Genomic DNA, 16,546 nt, shown 5'->3' on the forward strand with positions numbered 1-16,546 from the left:
TCGCTAGAGAACTCTTTGTTCCCCCTTGATGATTGATATATGCTACAGTCGTGATATTGTCCGACTGGAATCTTATGAATTTGGCCGAAGCCAGCTGAGGCCACGCCTGAAGCGCGCTGAATATCGCTCTCAGTTCTAGAATATTTATTGGAAGTAGGGCCTCCTGCTGAGTCCACACACTCTGAGCCTTCAGGGAATTCCAGACTGCGCCCCAGCCCAAAAGGCTGGCGTCCGTCGTCACTATGACCCATGCTGGCCTTCGGAAGTACATTCCCTGGGACAGATGATCCTGTGACAACCACCAAAGAAGAGAGTCTCTGGTCTCTAGATCCAGATTTATCTGCGGAGATAAATCCGCATAATCCCCATTCCACTGTTTGAGCATGCACAGTTGCAGTGGTCTGAGATGCAAGCGAGCAAACGGAACTATGTCCATTGCCACTACCATTAGTCCAATTACCTCCATACACTGAGCCACTGTCGGCCGAGGAATGGAATGAAGTGCTCGGCAAGTGGTTAAGATTTTTTATTTTATGACCTCCGTCAGAAAAATCTTCATGTCTACCGAGTCTATCAGAGTTCCTAGGAATGGAACTCTTGTTAGAGGAACAAGTGAACTCTTTTTTATGTTCACCTTCCACCCGTGAGATCTTAGAAAAGCCAACACTATGTCCATGTGAGATTTGGCTAAATGATAAGTTGACGCCTGAATAAAGATATCGTCCAGATAGGGCGCCACTGCTATGCCCCGCGGCCTTAGCACAGCCAGAAGGGAGCCTAGCACTTTTGTGAAAATTCTGGGAGCCGTGGCCAACCCAAAAGGAAGGGCCACAAACTGCTAATGTTTGTACAGGAAGGCGAACCTGAGGAACTGGTGATGATCTTTGTGGATAGGAATGTGAAGATACGCATCCTTCAAATCCACGGTGGTCATATATTGACCCTCTTGGATCATTGGTAAAAATGTCAGAATGGTCTCCTTCTTGAAGGATGGGTCTCTGAGAAATTTGTTTAGAACCTAGAGATCTAAAATCGGTCTGAAGGTTCCCTCTTTTTTGGGAACTACGAACAGATTGGAGTAAAACCCCTGCCCCTGTTCTACTTTTGGAACTCGGCAGATTACTCCCATGGTATATAGGTCTTCTACACAGCGTAAGAACGCCTCTCTTTTTGTCTGGTTACAGACAAACGTGAAAGATGAAATCTCCCCTTTGGGAGAGAATCTTTGAATTCTAGTCGATACCCCTGGGTCACGATTTCTAATGCCCAGGAATCCTGAACATCTCTTGCCCAAGCCTGAGCGAAGAGAGAAAGTCTGGCCCCTACTAGATCCGGTCCTGGATCGGGGGCTGCCCCTTCATGCTGTCTTGGTAGCAGCAGCGGGCTTCTTGGCCTGTTTACCTTTATTCCAGGTCTGGTTAGGTCTCCAGACTGACTTGGATTGAGCAAAATTCCCCTCCTGCTTTGTGGCAGAGGAGGAAGTAGAGGTCCACCTTTAAAGTTTCGAAAGGAACGAAAATTATTTTGTTTGGCCCTCATTTTATTCGTCTTGTCCTGAGGAAGGGCATGGCCTTTACCTCCAGTAATGTCGGAAATGATCTCCTTCAGTTCAGGCCCGAATAGGGTCTTACCCTGGAAAGGAATAGCTAACATCTTAGATTTTGATGACACATCAGCAGACCAGGACTTAAGCCATAACGCTCTACATGCTAAAATGGCAAAGCCTGCATTCTTTGCCGCTAATTTCTTTCACTTTACCCTTCCTATTACTTAGAGTAGGCAAAGAGAATGACTGGGGGTGGAGTCAAGGGAGGAGCTATATAGACAGCTCTGCTGTGGTGCTCTTTGCCACTTCCTGTTAGCAGGAGGATAATATCCCACAAGTAAAGGATGAATCCGTGGACTCGTCGTATCTTATAGAAGAAACCATTCTATTACTATTTTACAATGTCCTACTAGGTTATATATTTCGAGATCTGGGAGAGATACAAGAACTTGGCTGCCCCAGTGACAGCAGCTATTCCCACTGCTGGTTAAAACAGGGCGCCAGAATGGAGAAACAATCTTCTGAGATGTCCCCTCAAACTTTCTAACTAAGGAATCCTTAAAGGAAGTGCTGCCCTCAAGTGGGATAGTAGTGCGCTAGGCCAATGTGGAATATGGATATAACAACATCTACCTTAGGGACACTGATCTAAACCTCTGCATGGGTAACAGGAATGGGGAATCATTTCTTAAATGCCGCCGAAGGGGCAAAAGGAGTCCCTGACTTTTCCCACTCCTTTGACATGACTTCAGCAATAATGGGGGTACAGGAAAAAGTCCCAGGCCCTAGGATTAAACACTGATTCCAGTCTAAAAACCTGTTTCTCCTCAGACGGCTTAACCTCTGGAATCTCCAGGGTAGATGGGACCCTCTTCAACCAGAGCCTAAGCTGTTCCACCTTGAACCTAATTGTCCCCTCATTTCTTAAATGCCACCGAAGGGGCAAAAGGAGTCCCTGACTTTTCCCAATCCTTTTACATGACTTCAGCAATAACGGGGGTACAGGAAAAAGTCCCAGGCCCTAAGATTAAACACCGATTCCAGTCTAAAAACCTGTTCCTCCTCAGACGGCTTAACCTCTGGAACCTCCAGGGTAGATAGGACCCTCTTCAACCAGAGCCTAAGCTGTTCCACCTTGAACCTAATTGTCCCCTCCTATGATTCCTCTTCCGACTCTCCATCAGAAGGGTCAGAGAGGAAGGAAGTTTCCCTTCAGGGCTAACTAAGGGTTTGTCCACAGAAGGTTACACAAATATTATGTGTGGCCTCCGCTGCCCCACCAGGGCTACGTGTTGGAGAACAATGTTTAACATTCCTCTTTCCTGATACCTGTATAGCACTCAGGGAAGCAGACAAAGCCGCCTGTATGTTGGATATAAGGTCATCGGGTAGACAGTACACCCCAGACAGGGCTGAGCTGCTTCTCTGTGCCACACTCTGGGGCAGCAGAAGTCACATTCATGTGCTGTTGGACAGGGATGTTAGCATCAGCCGAAGCCTGAGAAGTCGTAGTAGGGCCTACTGGGGACCAGGCACGGGGGCGCTACTCCGTGGTCTGACCACTTGGGCCTCCTGAATAAGACGTCAGTACATATGTTTGGCAACAATTGTTGTGCCAGAGGGTTCACAGTAATTTCTTTGCAGAACATGCATTTACTATTGTCAATGCAATTAAACAAGGAAGATTCCTCCAGACTCTCTATTAGTACTGAGTCATGCATTGTACGAAAAAATAAATAATCATGAACAGCAAAGCAGGGTTTCTGGGTCCCAAAGCACCAAATTACTGTCCCCTTGTAAGCTCTGTTTAGGGCATCCTACCACCTCTGATCCGGCCGAGCCGTGTTGCTACCGCTCTCCCACAACTACCGCACAATGGATGCGAAGCGAAAATGGTGCAAAAGTGTTGCCTACGGTGGGAAACAGCACCACCACCCACCTCTGCGGCCTGTATCCAAACATAGCCTGTGGTCCGTAGTACACCCATAAGCCCATCAGTGGGCGGCCTGCACCATTAGTTTAAGTGACCGGGAATCGGGAAATAAGCACGGCCATCTAGCAATCTCCAAAGTGTGACCATGACTGGGTATTAACGTGTCTAGGTGCAGCCCCCTTAGCATTATATGACTATGGCTGGGTTTATAGTAAATTAAGGCCTGCCAAAAGGGATAGGAATGTGTACAGAGCACACACTCTAGAGGTGCAGGGACAAGTTGCCATGAAAGATGGGACAACTTACCTATCAAGTCTGAAATTTTGTGTGAAACACACTGCGTTATTAGACAGGGGATATAGGTTAGACTTGAAAGAGGCATGGGAGACCCAGTGTCGACCAGTATGATATACCAATACTCTAGTGAGATTTATATGGATAAATGATACCCAATCCATATTAAACTTAATTTCTTTGTTTTACAGAGCAACGCTCTCTGCCTACCTCCAAGATTCTAGGCAAAGAACTACTGGGGGGTAGGAGAATTGGAAGGGATATTTGTAGTCTTGTTTGGGTGTCTTTGCCCCCTCCTGGTGCACAGGAATGGCATTTTCCATAGGTTATGAATGTTCTCGTGGACTCTCACTGCCAATAGAAGGAAGCATGCTTTAATTCTTTTAATTTAACAACTTATCCCGCAATTTATAGCTGAAAATTGTTATTTTCCACTCCCTCCTTTCTACTCCAATCCTGACCTTCAATATGATGCACAGTGATCTAATTGGCCAGAGCAAATTATTTGATAAATAGCACTGGAACATTAAACAAGCACATTTTGTGACCAAATTAGTTTTAATTGATTTCTAAATTATTTACTTTGCATGCAGATATTTTGCAATATAATAATTCATTTCTGATGCATAAAATGTACTGTAATGTTCCTTAATTCGTCACTGTAAGTAAATGACAGTATAACTATGCTGCATCGCTCTATACCATTAAATAGTATTCCTCTTGTTATAGGAATACAGAAGAACAGTTTTTGTTTTTTTAAATAGCCACTGATCTGATAAAGTTAAAGGTTGACACTTTTATAAAGGGTATGAGATCACAGAACTATGCAACCAGATTTTGTTATTCCCTAGCAACATCTAAAAAATGATGAAAGGTATACCTGAGGTTTTTTTTTGTATTATAAGACATGTAAAAGCTATAAATAACATGTTCAATATAATTATATAACAATCTTTTTTTTTTCTATGTACACCAGGGACACAACATTGACATTTTTAGTCCAGTACACATTCACATTAGTTAATAACAATAATACTAATAATAGCAATTACAACAACAATAATAATATCTAAAATATGATAATGCTCTTCCACGGCACATTTTTCATTGCTACATATTTCAAAATATTTACTGGCACATCACAGTGACACCATCGCAACAAACTCCAGCACATCATGATGGTCACTGTATTCAGCATAATTATTTCTAACATCCATAAGGAAATCACTGGCAAACTAGACCTTCTACAATCAATCTAAAATGATGTATACACTATGCTTTAACAAGCAAATATTTTATGTGTAGTTGATTAATATTTTCTGAATTTAAAGGGACAGTATTATGACATGAACAAGGAAAGACAGCGCCTCATAGTGCAGATGAATTTCATAAGCTGGGATCACAGGAAAAACATACAATTTATTATATGAGCTTAAACGTGTTTCTCGGCCGCAAGCTCCTGGTCATTTCCTCAAATTAATTAATCTGAGGAAATGGCCAGGAGCTTGCGGCCGAGAAACGAGTTTAAGCTCATAATAAATTGTTCATTGTTCTTATAATCAAGCTTTGTCATCTGGCTTTTTATCCCAATATACCCTATTGTTTATTCATGGGGTTATTTTAAACTACAGCCTTTTTACACGGATATCGCTGTCAAATCTTCAACATACAGTGGAAGTTGCACTTTCCAACACAGTGCCGATCCAGAAGATCCTCTGGCTGGTGCGGAGGAGAGTCCACGGCTGTGCCCTTGACGTTTTGGATGATACCTGTCTCAGCGTACTGACTGCTGCTGAATGTCAGTCTGCCCATTCGCACTTCTTTATACAAGAGTGCCAGTACTCTTGTGAGTATATTTTCAACTGTTTGTTTTTCCTGTGATCCCAGCTTATGAAATTCATCTGCACTATGAGGCGCTGTCTTTCCTTGTTCACTTTTTAGATACACTGACTGATCACGCAGTTTCAAGACTAGCAGCCTATTGCACTAACTCATCACCATCGCACCGGAGTCTACATTCACCTTTTGCGACATCGCTCACAATCATCTTTTGGACTTTCTATGATAAGCATGATAAACTTTTTTCTTTTATATATAGATAAATATTTTGAGTGCTATTATCGCAAGTTTTAGCAAAGTCCTGCTTTTTCAATTATTTATTTTTTGATTTCATTTTGTTTTTTTATATGTGTTCTTTATCATCTATATAATTTTTCATTTTTCTTATGTTATAGAGATCAAATAGCTGTATTGTTCAATTATAATTTTAATGGGATTTTTATTTTAGTGGCACACTATCACTATACACCCGTATAGCTTCTCCATAGTATTATGACGTGTAATAAGATGAACTATTTTCCAAAGGTTGCAATACTAGTCTATATAGCCATAGGTACATACTCAGTTGAACTAATTAGTTGATAAATGGGTCTATTTACATAGGCTAGATTCCAGCATTATACAGTACTGGATGGGTGAATGTAAACCAAGGCCTAACATTTGAGGTGCACTGCAGGCTGTTACACATTTCTACAAAGCAGAGGTACAACAGAGCATTTTCTTACCATACTCTATGCTTCAGTAGCTAGGCAGTTCCTATTATTTCTAATACCTAGTAATTTCACACCTTGGCTGGCTTTGAATCTGCTGGAATTTATCTCAGTACTTTTAAACTACTTACTAAGGTTCCTCCATTGTCTGTTTAAAAATAGTTACTTAGCCATTGATAGAAACTTTTTGTACCAAATGCTACTACAAGAAGATTGTAATTGTATACAGAAAGATCAATATTTAACTGGTGTTTAGTGTTTCTTTTTGTGTATAGGCGAGAGGTTCAAGAGAGGCCTCTTGATTTCCTACAGAAGCCTTTGTAATAAAGGCATGCATCTGCATTATTTACTTTCTCTGTTATACACCGGGATATAACTTGCGTCATGTGCATGTACAATGTATTATTTTTGAAAATTCAATAAAATAACTATTAAAGAAAGAAAGTCAGAAAACCTAAATGCCACAGTGAATTTAAATTACAGTTAGAATAAATGTTGCAGCATTCTTACTGTTAACAAAATCTTTTGTGTAAATCTCAGTGCAGATTACTTGCATGAGTGCACATGAACCTATAAGTATGATGGAGGCACAGTTGTTGAGTAAGCACAGTGTTTGCAGGTATTCTGTAATAAAATCAGGCAAAATGAATAATAAATGTACAGTGGTGTCCCATAATTCCCTCCTTAAAGGCACATGCAACCCAAAATGTTTCTTTCATTATTCAGATAGAGAATACAATTTAAAAAAAAAAAGTTTCCAATTTACTTCTTTATTATGTTATTCTTTGTTGAAGAGATACCTAGGTAGGTAGCATGCACATGTCTGAAGCACTACATGACAGAAAAACATAATTTATGTAAGAACTTACCTGATAAATTCATTTCTTTCATATTAGCAAGAGTCCATGAGCTAGTGACGTATGGGATATACATTCCTACCAGGAGGGGCAAAGTTTCCCAAACCTCAAAATGCCTATAAATACACCCCTCACCACACCCACAATTCAGTTTAACGAATAGCCAAGAAGTGGGGTGATAAAAAAGTGCGAAAGCATATAAAATAAGGAATTGGAATAATTGTGCTTTATACAAAATCATAACCACCACAAAAAAAGGGCGGGCCTCATGGACTCTTGCTAATATGAAAGAAATGAATTTATCAGGTAAGTTCTTACATAAATTATGTTTTCTTTCATGTAATTAGCAAGAGTCCATGAGCTAGTGACGTATGGGATAATGATTACCCAAGATGTGGATCTTTCCACACAAGAGTCACTAGAGAGGGAGGGATAAAATAAAGACAGCCAATTCCTGCTGAAAATAATCCACACCCAAAATAAAGTTTAATGAAAAAACATAAGCAGAAGATTCAAACTGAAACCGCTGCCTGAAGTACTTTTCTACCAAAAACTGCTTCAGAAGAAGAAAATACATCAAAATGGTAGAATTTAGTAAAAGTATGCAAAGAGGACCAAGTTGCTGCTTTGCAAATCTGATCAACCGAAGCTTCATTCCTAAACGCCCAGGAAGTAGAAACTGACCTAGTAGAATGAGCTGTAATCCTCTGAGGCGGAGTTTTACCCGACTCAACATAGGCAAGATGAATTAAAGATTTCAACCAAGATGCCAAAGAAATGGCAGAAGCTTTCTGGCCTTTTCTAGCACCGGAAAAAATAACAAATAGACTAGAAGTCTTTCGGAAAGACTTAGTAGCTTCAACATAATATTTCAAAGCTCTAACAACATCCAAAGAATGCAACGATTTCTCCTTAGAATTCTTAGGATTAGGACATAATGAAGGAACCACAATTTCTCTACTAATGTTGTTGGAATTCACAACTTTAGGTAAAAATTCAAAAGAAGTTCGCAACACCGCCTTATCCTGATGAAAAATCAGAAAAGGAGACTCACAAGAAAGAGCAGATAATTCAGAAACTCTTCTGGCAGAAGAGATGGCCAAAAAGAACAAAACTTTCCAAGAAAGTAATTTAATGTCCAATGAATGCATAGGTTCAAATGGAGAAGCTTGAAGAGCTCCCAGAACCAAATTCAAACTCCAAGGAGGAGAAATTGACTTAATGACAGGTTTTATACGAACCAAAGCTTGTACAAAACAATGAATATCAGGAAGAATAGCAATCTTTCTGTGAAAAAGAACAGAAAGAGCAGAGATTTGACCTTTCAAGGAACTTGCGGACAAACCCTTATCTAAACCAACCTGAAGAAACTGTAAAATTCTCGGTATTCTAAAAGAATGCCAAGAAAAATGATGAGAAAGACACCAAGAAATATAAGTCTTCCAGACTCTATAATATATCTCTCTAGATACAGATTTACGAGCCTGTAACATAGTATTAATCACAGAGTCAGAGAAACCTCTTTGACCAAGAATCAAGCGTTCAATCTCCATACCTTTAAATTTAAGGATTTCAGATCCTGATGGAAAAAAGGACCTTGAGACAGAAGGTCTGGTCTTAACGGAAGAGTCCACGGTTGGCAAGAGGCCATCCGGACAAGATCCGCATACCAAAACCTGTGAGGCCATGCCGGAGCTACCAGCAGAACAAACGAGCATTCCTTCAGAATCTTGGAGATTACTCTTGGAAGAAGAACTAGAGGCGGAAAGATATAAGCAGGATGATACTTCCAAGGAAGTGATAATGCATCCACTGCCTCCGCCTGAGGATCCCGGGATCTGGACAGATACCTGGGAAGTTTCTTGTTTAGACGAGACGCCATCAGATCTATTTCTGGAAGTTCCCACATTTGAACAATCTGAAGAAATACCTCTGGGTGAAGAGACCATTCGCCCGGATGCAACGTTTGGCGACTGAGATAATCCGCTTCCCAATTGTCTATACCTGGGATATGAACCGCAGAGATTAGACAGGAGCTGGATTCCGCCCAAACCAAAATTCGAGATACTTCTTTCATAGCCAGAGGACTGTGAGTCCCTCCTTGATGATTGATATATGCCACAGTTGTGACATTGTCTGTCTGAAAACAAATGAACGATTCTCTCTTCAGAAGAGGCCAAAACTGAAGAGCTCTGAAAATTGCACGGAGTTCCAAAATATTGATCGGTAATCTCACCTCCTGAGATTCCCAAACTCCTTGTGCCGTCAGAGATCCCCACACAGCTCCCCAACCTGTGAGACTTGCATCTGTTGAAATTACAGTCCAGGTCGGAGGCACAAAAGAAGCCCCCTGAATTAAACGATGGTGATCTGTCCACCACGTTAGAGAGTGTCGAACAATCGGTTTTAAAGATATTAATTGAGATATCTTTGTGTAATCCTTGCACCATTGATTCAGCATACAGAGCTGAAGAGGTCGCATGTGAAAACGAGCAAAGGGGATCGCGTCCGATGCAGCAGTCATAAGACCTAGAATTTCCATGCATAAGGCTACCGAAGGGAATGATTGTGACTGAAGGTTTCGACAAGCTGAAATCAATTTTAGACGTCTCTTGTCTGTTAAAGACAGAGTCATGGACACTGAATCTATCTGGAAACCCAGAAAAGTTACCCTTGTCTGAGGAATCAATGAACTTTTTGGTAAATTGATCATCCAACCATGATCTTGAAGAAACAACACAAGTCGATTCGTATGAGATTCTGCTAAATGTAAAGACTGAGCAAGTACCAAGATATCGTCCAAATAAGGAAATACCACAATACCCTGTTCTCTGATTACAGACAGAAGGGCACCGAGAACCTTTGTAAAAATTCATGGAGCTGTAGCTAGGCCAAACGGCAGAGCCACAAACTGGTAATGCTTGTCCAGAAAAGAGAATCTCAGGAACTGATAATGATCTGGATGAATCGGAATATGCAGATATGCATCCTGTAAATCTATTGTGGACATATAATGCCCTTGCTGAACAAAAGGCAAGATAGTCCTTACAGTTACCATCTTGAACGTTGGTATCCTTACATAACGATTCAATATTTTTAGATCCAGAACTGGTCTGAAGGAATTCTCCTTCTTTGGTACAATGAAGAGATTTGAATAAAACCCCATCCCCTGTTCCGGAACTGGAACTGGCATAATTACTCCAGCCAACTCTAGATCTGAAACACAATTCAGAAATGCTTGAGCTTTCACTGGATTTACTGGGACACGGGAAAGAAAAAATCTCTTTGCAGGAGGTCTCATCTTGAAACCAATTCTGTACCCTTCTGAAACAATGTTCTGAATCCAAAGATTGTGAACAGAATTGATCCAAATTTCTTTGAAAAAACGTAACCTGCCCCCTACCAGCTGAGCTGGAATGAGGGCCGCACCTTCATGTGGACTTAGAAACAGGCTTTGCCTTTCTAGCAGGCTTGGATTTATTCCAGACCGGAGATGGTTTCCAAACTGAAACTGCTCCTGAGGATGAAGGATTAGGCTTTTGTTCTTTGTTGAAACGAAAAGAACGAAAACGATTATTAGCCCTGTTTTTACCCTTAGATTTTTTATCCTGTGGTAAAAAAGTTCCTTTCCCACCAGTAACAGTTGAGATAATAGAATCCAACTGAGAACCAAATAATTTGTTACCTTGGAAAGAAATGGAAAGTAGAGTTAATTTAGAAGCCATATCAGCATTCCAAGTCTTAAGCCATAAAGCTCTTCTAGCTAAAATAGCTAGAGACATAAACCTGACATCAACTCTGATAATATCAAAAAATGGCATCACAGATAAAATTATTAGCAAGGGTAGAAATAGCCCCATCAACTTTAGGGATTTTGTCCCAAAATTCTAATCTGACAGACGGCACAGGATATAATTGCTTAAAACGTTTAGAAGGAGTAAATGAATTACCCAATTTATCCCATTCTTTGGAAATTACTGCAGAAATAGCATTAGGAACAGGAAAAACTTCTGGAATAACCACAGGAGATTTAAATACCTTATCTTAAACGTTTAGAATTAGTATCAAGAGGACCAGAATCCTCAATTTCTAAAGCAATTAGTACTTCTTTAAGTAAAGAACGAATAAATTCCATTTTAAATAAATATGAAGATTTATCAGCATCAATCTCTGAGACAGAATCCTCTGAACCAGAAGAGTCATCAGAATCAGAATGATGATGTTCATTTAAAAATTCATCTGTAGGGAGAGAAGTTTTAAAAGACTTTTTACGTTTACTAGAAGGAGAAATAACAGACATAGCCTTCTTTATGGATTCAGAAACAAAATCTCTTATGTTATCAGGAACATTCTGCACCTTAGATGTTGAGGGAACTGCAACAGGCAATGGTACATTACTAAAGGAAATATTATCTGCTTTAACAAGTTTGTCATGACAATTAATACAAACAACAGCCGGAGGAATAGCTACCAAAAGTTTACAGCAGATACACTTAGCTTTGGTAGATCCAGCACTAGACAGCGATTTTCCTGTAGTATCTTCTGACTCAGATGCAACGTGAGACATCTTGCAATATGTAAGAGAAAAAACAACATATAAAGCAAAATTGATCAAATTCCTTAAATGACAGTTTCAGGAATGGGAAAGAATGCCAAAGAACAAGCTTCTAGCAACCAGAAGCAATAAAAAATGAGACTGAAATAATGTGGAGACAAAAGCGACGCCCATAATTTTTAGCGCCAAATAAGACGCCCACATTATTTGGCGCCTAAATGCTTTTGGCGCCAAAATGACGCCACATCCGGAACGCCGACATCTTTGGCGCAAAATAACGTCAAAAAATGACGCAACTTCCGGCGACACGTATGACGCCGGAAACTGAAAAGAATTTTTTGCGCCAAAAAAGTCCGTGCCAAGAATGACGCAATAAAATGAAGCATTTTCAGCCCCCGCGAGCCTAACAGCCCACAGGGAAAAAAGAGCCAAATTTTTGAAGGTAAGAAAAAAATGAATAATTCAAGTGCATTATCCCAAATATGAAACTGACTGTCTGAAAAATAAGGAATGTTGAACATTCTGAGTCAAGGCAAATAAATGTTTGAATACATATATTTAGAACTTTATAAACAAAGTGCCCAACCATAGCTTAGAGTGTCACAGAAAATAAGATTTACTTACCCCAGGACACTCATCTACATGTTTGTAGAAAGCCAAACCAGTACTGAAACGAGAATCAGCAGAGGTAATGGTATATATAAGAGTATATCGTCGATCTGAAAAGGGAGGTAAGAGATGAATCTCTACGACCGATAACAGAGAACCTATGAAATAGACCCCGTAGAAGGAGATCACTGCATTCAAATAGGCAATACTCTCCTCACATCCCTCTGACATTCACTGCACGCTGAGAGGAAAACCGGGCTCCAACTTGCTGCGGAGCGCATATCAACGTAGAATCTAGCACAAACTTACTTCACCACCTCCATCGGAGGCAAAGTTTGTAAAACTGAATTGTGGGTGTGGTGAGGGGTGTATTTATAGGCATTTTGAGGTATGGGAAACTTTGCCCCTCCTGGTAGGAATGTATATCCCATACGTCACTAGCTCATGGACTCTTGCTAATTACATGAAAGAAATAGTGCAGCCATCTTGTGCTCTTGCCAATGAATAACCTTGTTGCAATATTGCTGCAGACACGTGCACACTCCTGATTTTACATCCCTGCTTTTAAACTAAGAAAATATAATAGAAGTAAATTAGAAAGTTATTTCAAATTGCATAGTCTGTCTGAATCATGAAAGAAAAAAATGATAATTACACAGTTTATGAGGGAATACATTTGAAGGTTTAGTCCATTTTAAAGACACATTAAACAGAAAATAAATGCTAGATAGAATGATGCATTCAAAGAAAAGATTAGTCTGAGAATAACATGAAGATGTATTTTTTAAAGTTTCATTAGCTGTTTAAATAGTGAGGATATAAGTAACCTTTTCATGTCTATAAAACAATGTGGGCTGCCATATTGTAACTTTGGTTACTTTCTCTGCTGTGGCTTATTATGGACAGCTATAAATAGGTCACTAGAGTGAGCAGCCAATGGCAGTGTAGAATATAACAGTTCTGCACTTCCATGTCCAACAGGAACTGAAATACTCACAATTTCAGAATGAAATTACAGGAAAAGGGGACAAAATAAAGAGTGAAATTATATGTAGTTTTTTTTATAGATATGATTTATCATTTTATATTACCATCTCAAAGTTTTTAAATGTCCCTTTAAGAAAGGGATACTGAACCCAATATTTTTCTTTCATGTTTCAGATAGAGCATGCAATTTTAAGCAACTTTCTATTTTACTCCTTATTATAAAACATGTTCAATTGGTAATAGGAGAAAATCAATTGACAAGAGTAAATTAGAAAGTTGCTTAAAATTGCATGCTCTATCTGAAACATGAAAGAAAAAGTTTGGGTTCAGGGTCCTTTTAATGATTTAAACACTATTGATTTTACAAAGAAATAAGAATGGAGAGAAACAAATAAAGATATAAATAAATAAAAAAAAAAAAAACTTACCCTGCATCTTGGGCTTCATGAGCTCGGAGTATAGATAACAAGTTATTGTGCTGAAGGAATTCACAAACAGCTGGGTAGCTTTATAATAAAAAGAAAGAAAGAAAAAAAAAAGTGTTTATTGATATTCATTGACAATATTTTAAAATACATAAAAAAATTAATGCAATCTTTATTACAAAATTCAGCTTATCTTTATTGAACATTCTGTCACCTTGGGTTGATTATAAATGCATTGAAAATTGCCCTTAGTCTCATGAGATTTTGAATTATATGGGAGTAATGGCTATATTATTACACTGCACACATTAAAAGACCATTACTGTAAACTATGACCACAGTATATTATATTGAACAGTAACTGATTCTGTTACCTGATCTTTCGGTATACTGGTTTACTTCAAATAGAAATTAGACAAACTGTAAAGGTGTATGTACAGGGTGTATGTGTGTATGTACTGTGTGTATGTAGGTTGAAAAGGACATATATAAAATGTGATTTCTCCTATAGGCAGTACATCTAATTTCTAGCTAACACATTACTAATGAGCAGACTATAAATTTCTGTATACTTTGTGCATCAGTATTCTATTGAATAATTTCACAGATATCTTACTGCAGTAACCTCAAAGTTGTTGCAAAAACAGCCTGATGTTAACATGTTAGAAAAGCAAATTGAACATATGTTGCAACTAAGAATTAGCCATTCTATACTAATAACTCTATTACCCAGTGTATTTATAGTAGTCCCTATGTGTATGAGAGAGAGAGAGAGAGAGAGAGAGAGAGAGAGAGGGAGGGAGGGAGGGAGAGAGATTTCTTTTATTATTTCTATATCTATTAGATGTGTTGTTGAGATAAAAAAAAATCTGAACTGGTCTAACATTGATTATATATGAATTAGATCTTAAAATACCAACAGCTAATATGATTTATACCACCTCTTATCTAGGTTTGTAAGCTACACCCCAACCGGTAAAATACATCAATAACAACATTCAAATTAAACTAATTTATTTTATATAGATACAGTATGCTGAGAATAATATTGCTCCAATCTCTGAAAGTGGGTGCTTCAATAATTACAAGTGACGTTCAAACCAAAACCTTAGGTCATAGTAAAAAAAATTCTGCTTTCATAAAATATTCTTTACTTTTTAGATTCTTATCATGGTTTCTAAGAAGTTGAAATAGGACATAAATACATGAAGTTGAAACTTGAACATTCTTGTACTTATATCTCAACTGAACTTGTAATTATGCTTACCTGATAAATACATTTCTTTCATGGTGGTGAGAGTTCACAAGCCCAATATATATATATATATATATATATATAGATATATATATATATATATATATATATATATATATATATATATATATATATATATATATATATATATATATAGATATATATATATATATATATAGATATATATATATAGATATATATATATAGATATATATATATATATATATATATATATATATAGATATATATATATAGATATATATATATATAGATATATATATATATATATAGATATATATAGATATATATATATATATAGATATATATATATATATATATATATATATATATATATATATATATATATATATATATATATATATATATATATATACATATATATATATATATATACATATACACACACACACACACACACACACAATATATATATCTTTTTGTTTTTTTAAATAACCAGAAACTATTGCACGAATCACCTACCAAAAACCACTTTAGGAAAAGCAAAAACATCAAAGACGAGACATTTGGAAAATATATCTAAAGAAAAACCAGCACCAATAACTGTGCTCAAACATGCAGACTTCAGCTTTCAAAGCAGATAAGTTACCTGCTAGGCAACAATGATCTGGTCTCAAGTACCTGCTTGAAAACTTGATCAACAGAAGCCACATTCTAAAAAGCAAACGAAAAAGCAACTGACATAATAGAATGAGCAGTTAGATATTTAGGAGGAGGCCAATCCACCTCCAAAAAAAGCTTATGAATCAAAAGCTGAAACCAGGAAGCCAACAAAACAGTTGACATATGTTACTCCTTCTAAAATCAGAATAGAGAACAAACAAACTAAAGATTGTCTAAAATCCTAAGCAACCTGCAAATAGAATTTCAAAGCCCTAACAACATCTAAAATAAGAAGCCTCTCTGTAGAATCTTTTGGATTAGGACAAAAAGAAAGAACAAACTCATGACTAAATTTGTCTAAAAGACAACATTTAAGGCAAGAAATCACACTAGTTCTCAAAACAACCTTATTGTGATGGCAAAACAGAAAAGGTGGCCCAAAGAAAAAAAGCAGACAAAAACAGAAATTTTTCTAACAGCAAGAATTACAAAATGAAACAAAACATTCAAAGACAAAAGTTAAGTATCTAAATAGTTCCTAAGCTCAATAAAAATCAATCTTCAAAATTCTTAGAACTAAACTGAGGTTCCAAAGAGGGGAAATTGGTCCTGACTAAAGCTGGGACAAAACTCTGAATGTCAGGAAGCATAGCAATCTTCTTGAGAAACAAACTAAAAAAGCTGAAATCTGTCGCTTTAAAAAAAAAAGCTGGCGGATAAACAATTATCCAAATCATCCTGAAGAAAATCGAACAATTCATGGAATTCGAAAAAAAGAGTGCCAGCTAAAAACCATACTTCACATACCAAGAAATAAAGATCTTCCAAACCCTATGAACAACATTTCTTATCACAGAATCAGACAAAAAGTCTGTCTAAAAATTAAGCATTCAA

The 16,546-nt window shown here is 37.8% G+C and overlaps 1 protein-coding gene across 5 annotated transcripts in view; it reads right to left on the reverse strand.

The window, feature by feature from the left end:
- PPP3CA (protein phosphatase 3 catalytic subunit alpha) overlaps window positions 1-16,546 on the reverse strand; it is a 797,611-nt gene that overhangs the window by 184,327 nt on the left and 596,738 nt on the right. For all 5 annotated transcript variants that reach the window (XM_053703487.1, XM_053703489.1, XM_053703490.1 and 2 more), the window contains exon 7: window positions 13,759-13,836. In XM_053703487.1, coding sequence (XP_053559462.1) covers window positions 13,759-13,836 — 78 coding nt within the window. The remainder of the gene's footprint in view (window positions 1-13,758; window positions 13,837-16,546) is intronic.

This window comes from Bombina bombina, chromosome 2 (genome assembly GCF_027579735.1).
Source record: "Bombina bombina isolate aBomBom1 chromosome 2, aBomBom1.pri, whole genome shotgun sequence".
Classification (NCBI taxonomy): domain Eukaryota; kingdom Metazoa; phylum Chordata; class Amphibia; order Anura; family Bombinatoridae; genus Bombina; species Bombina bombina.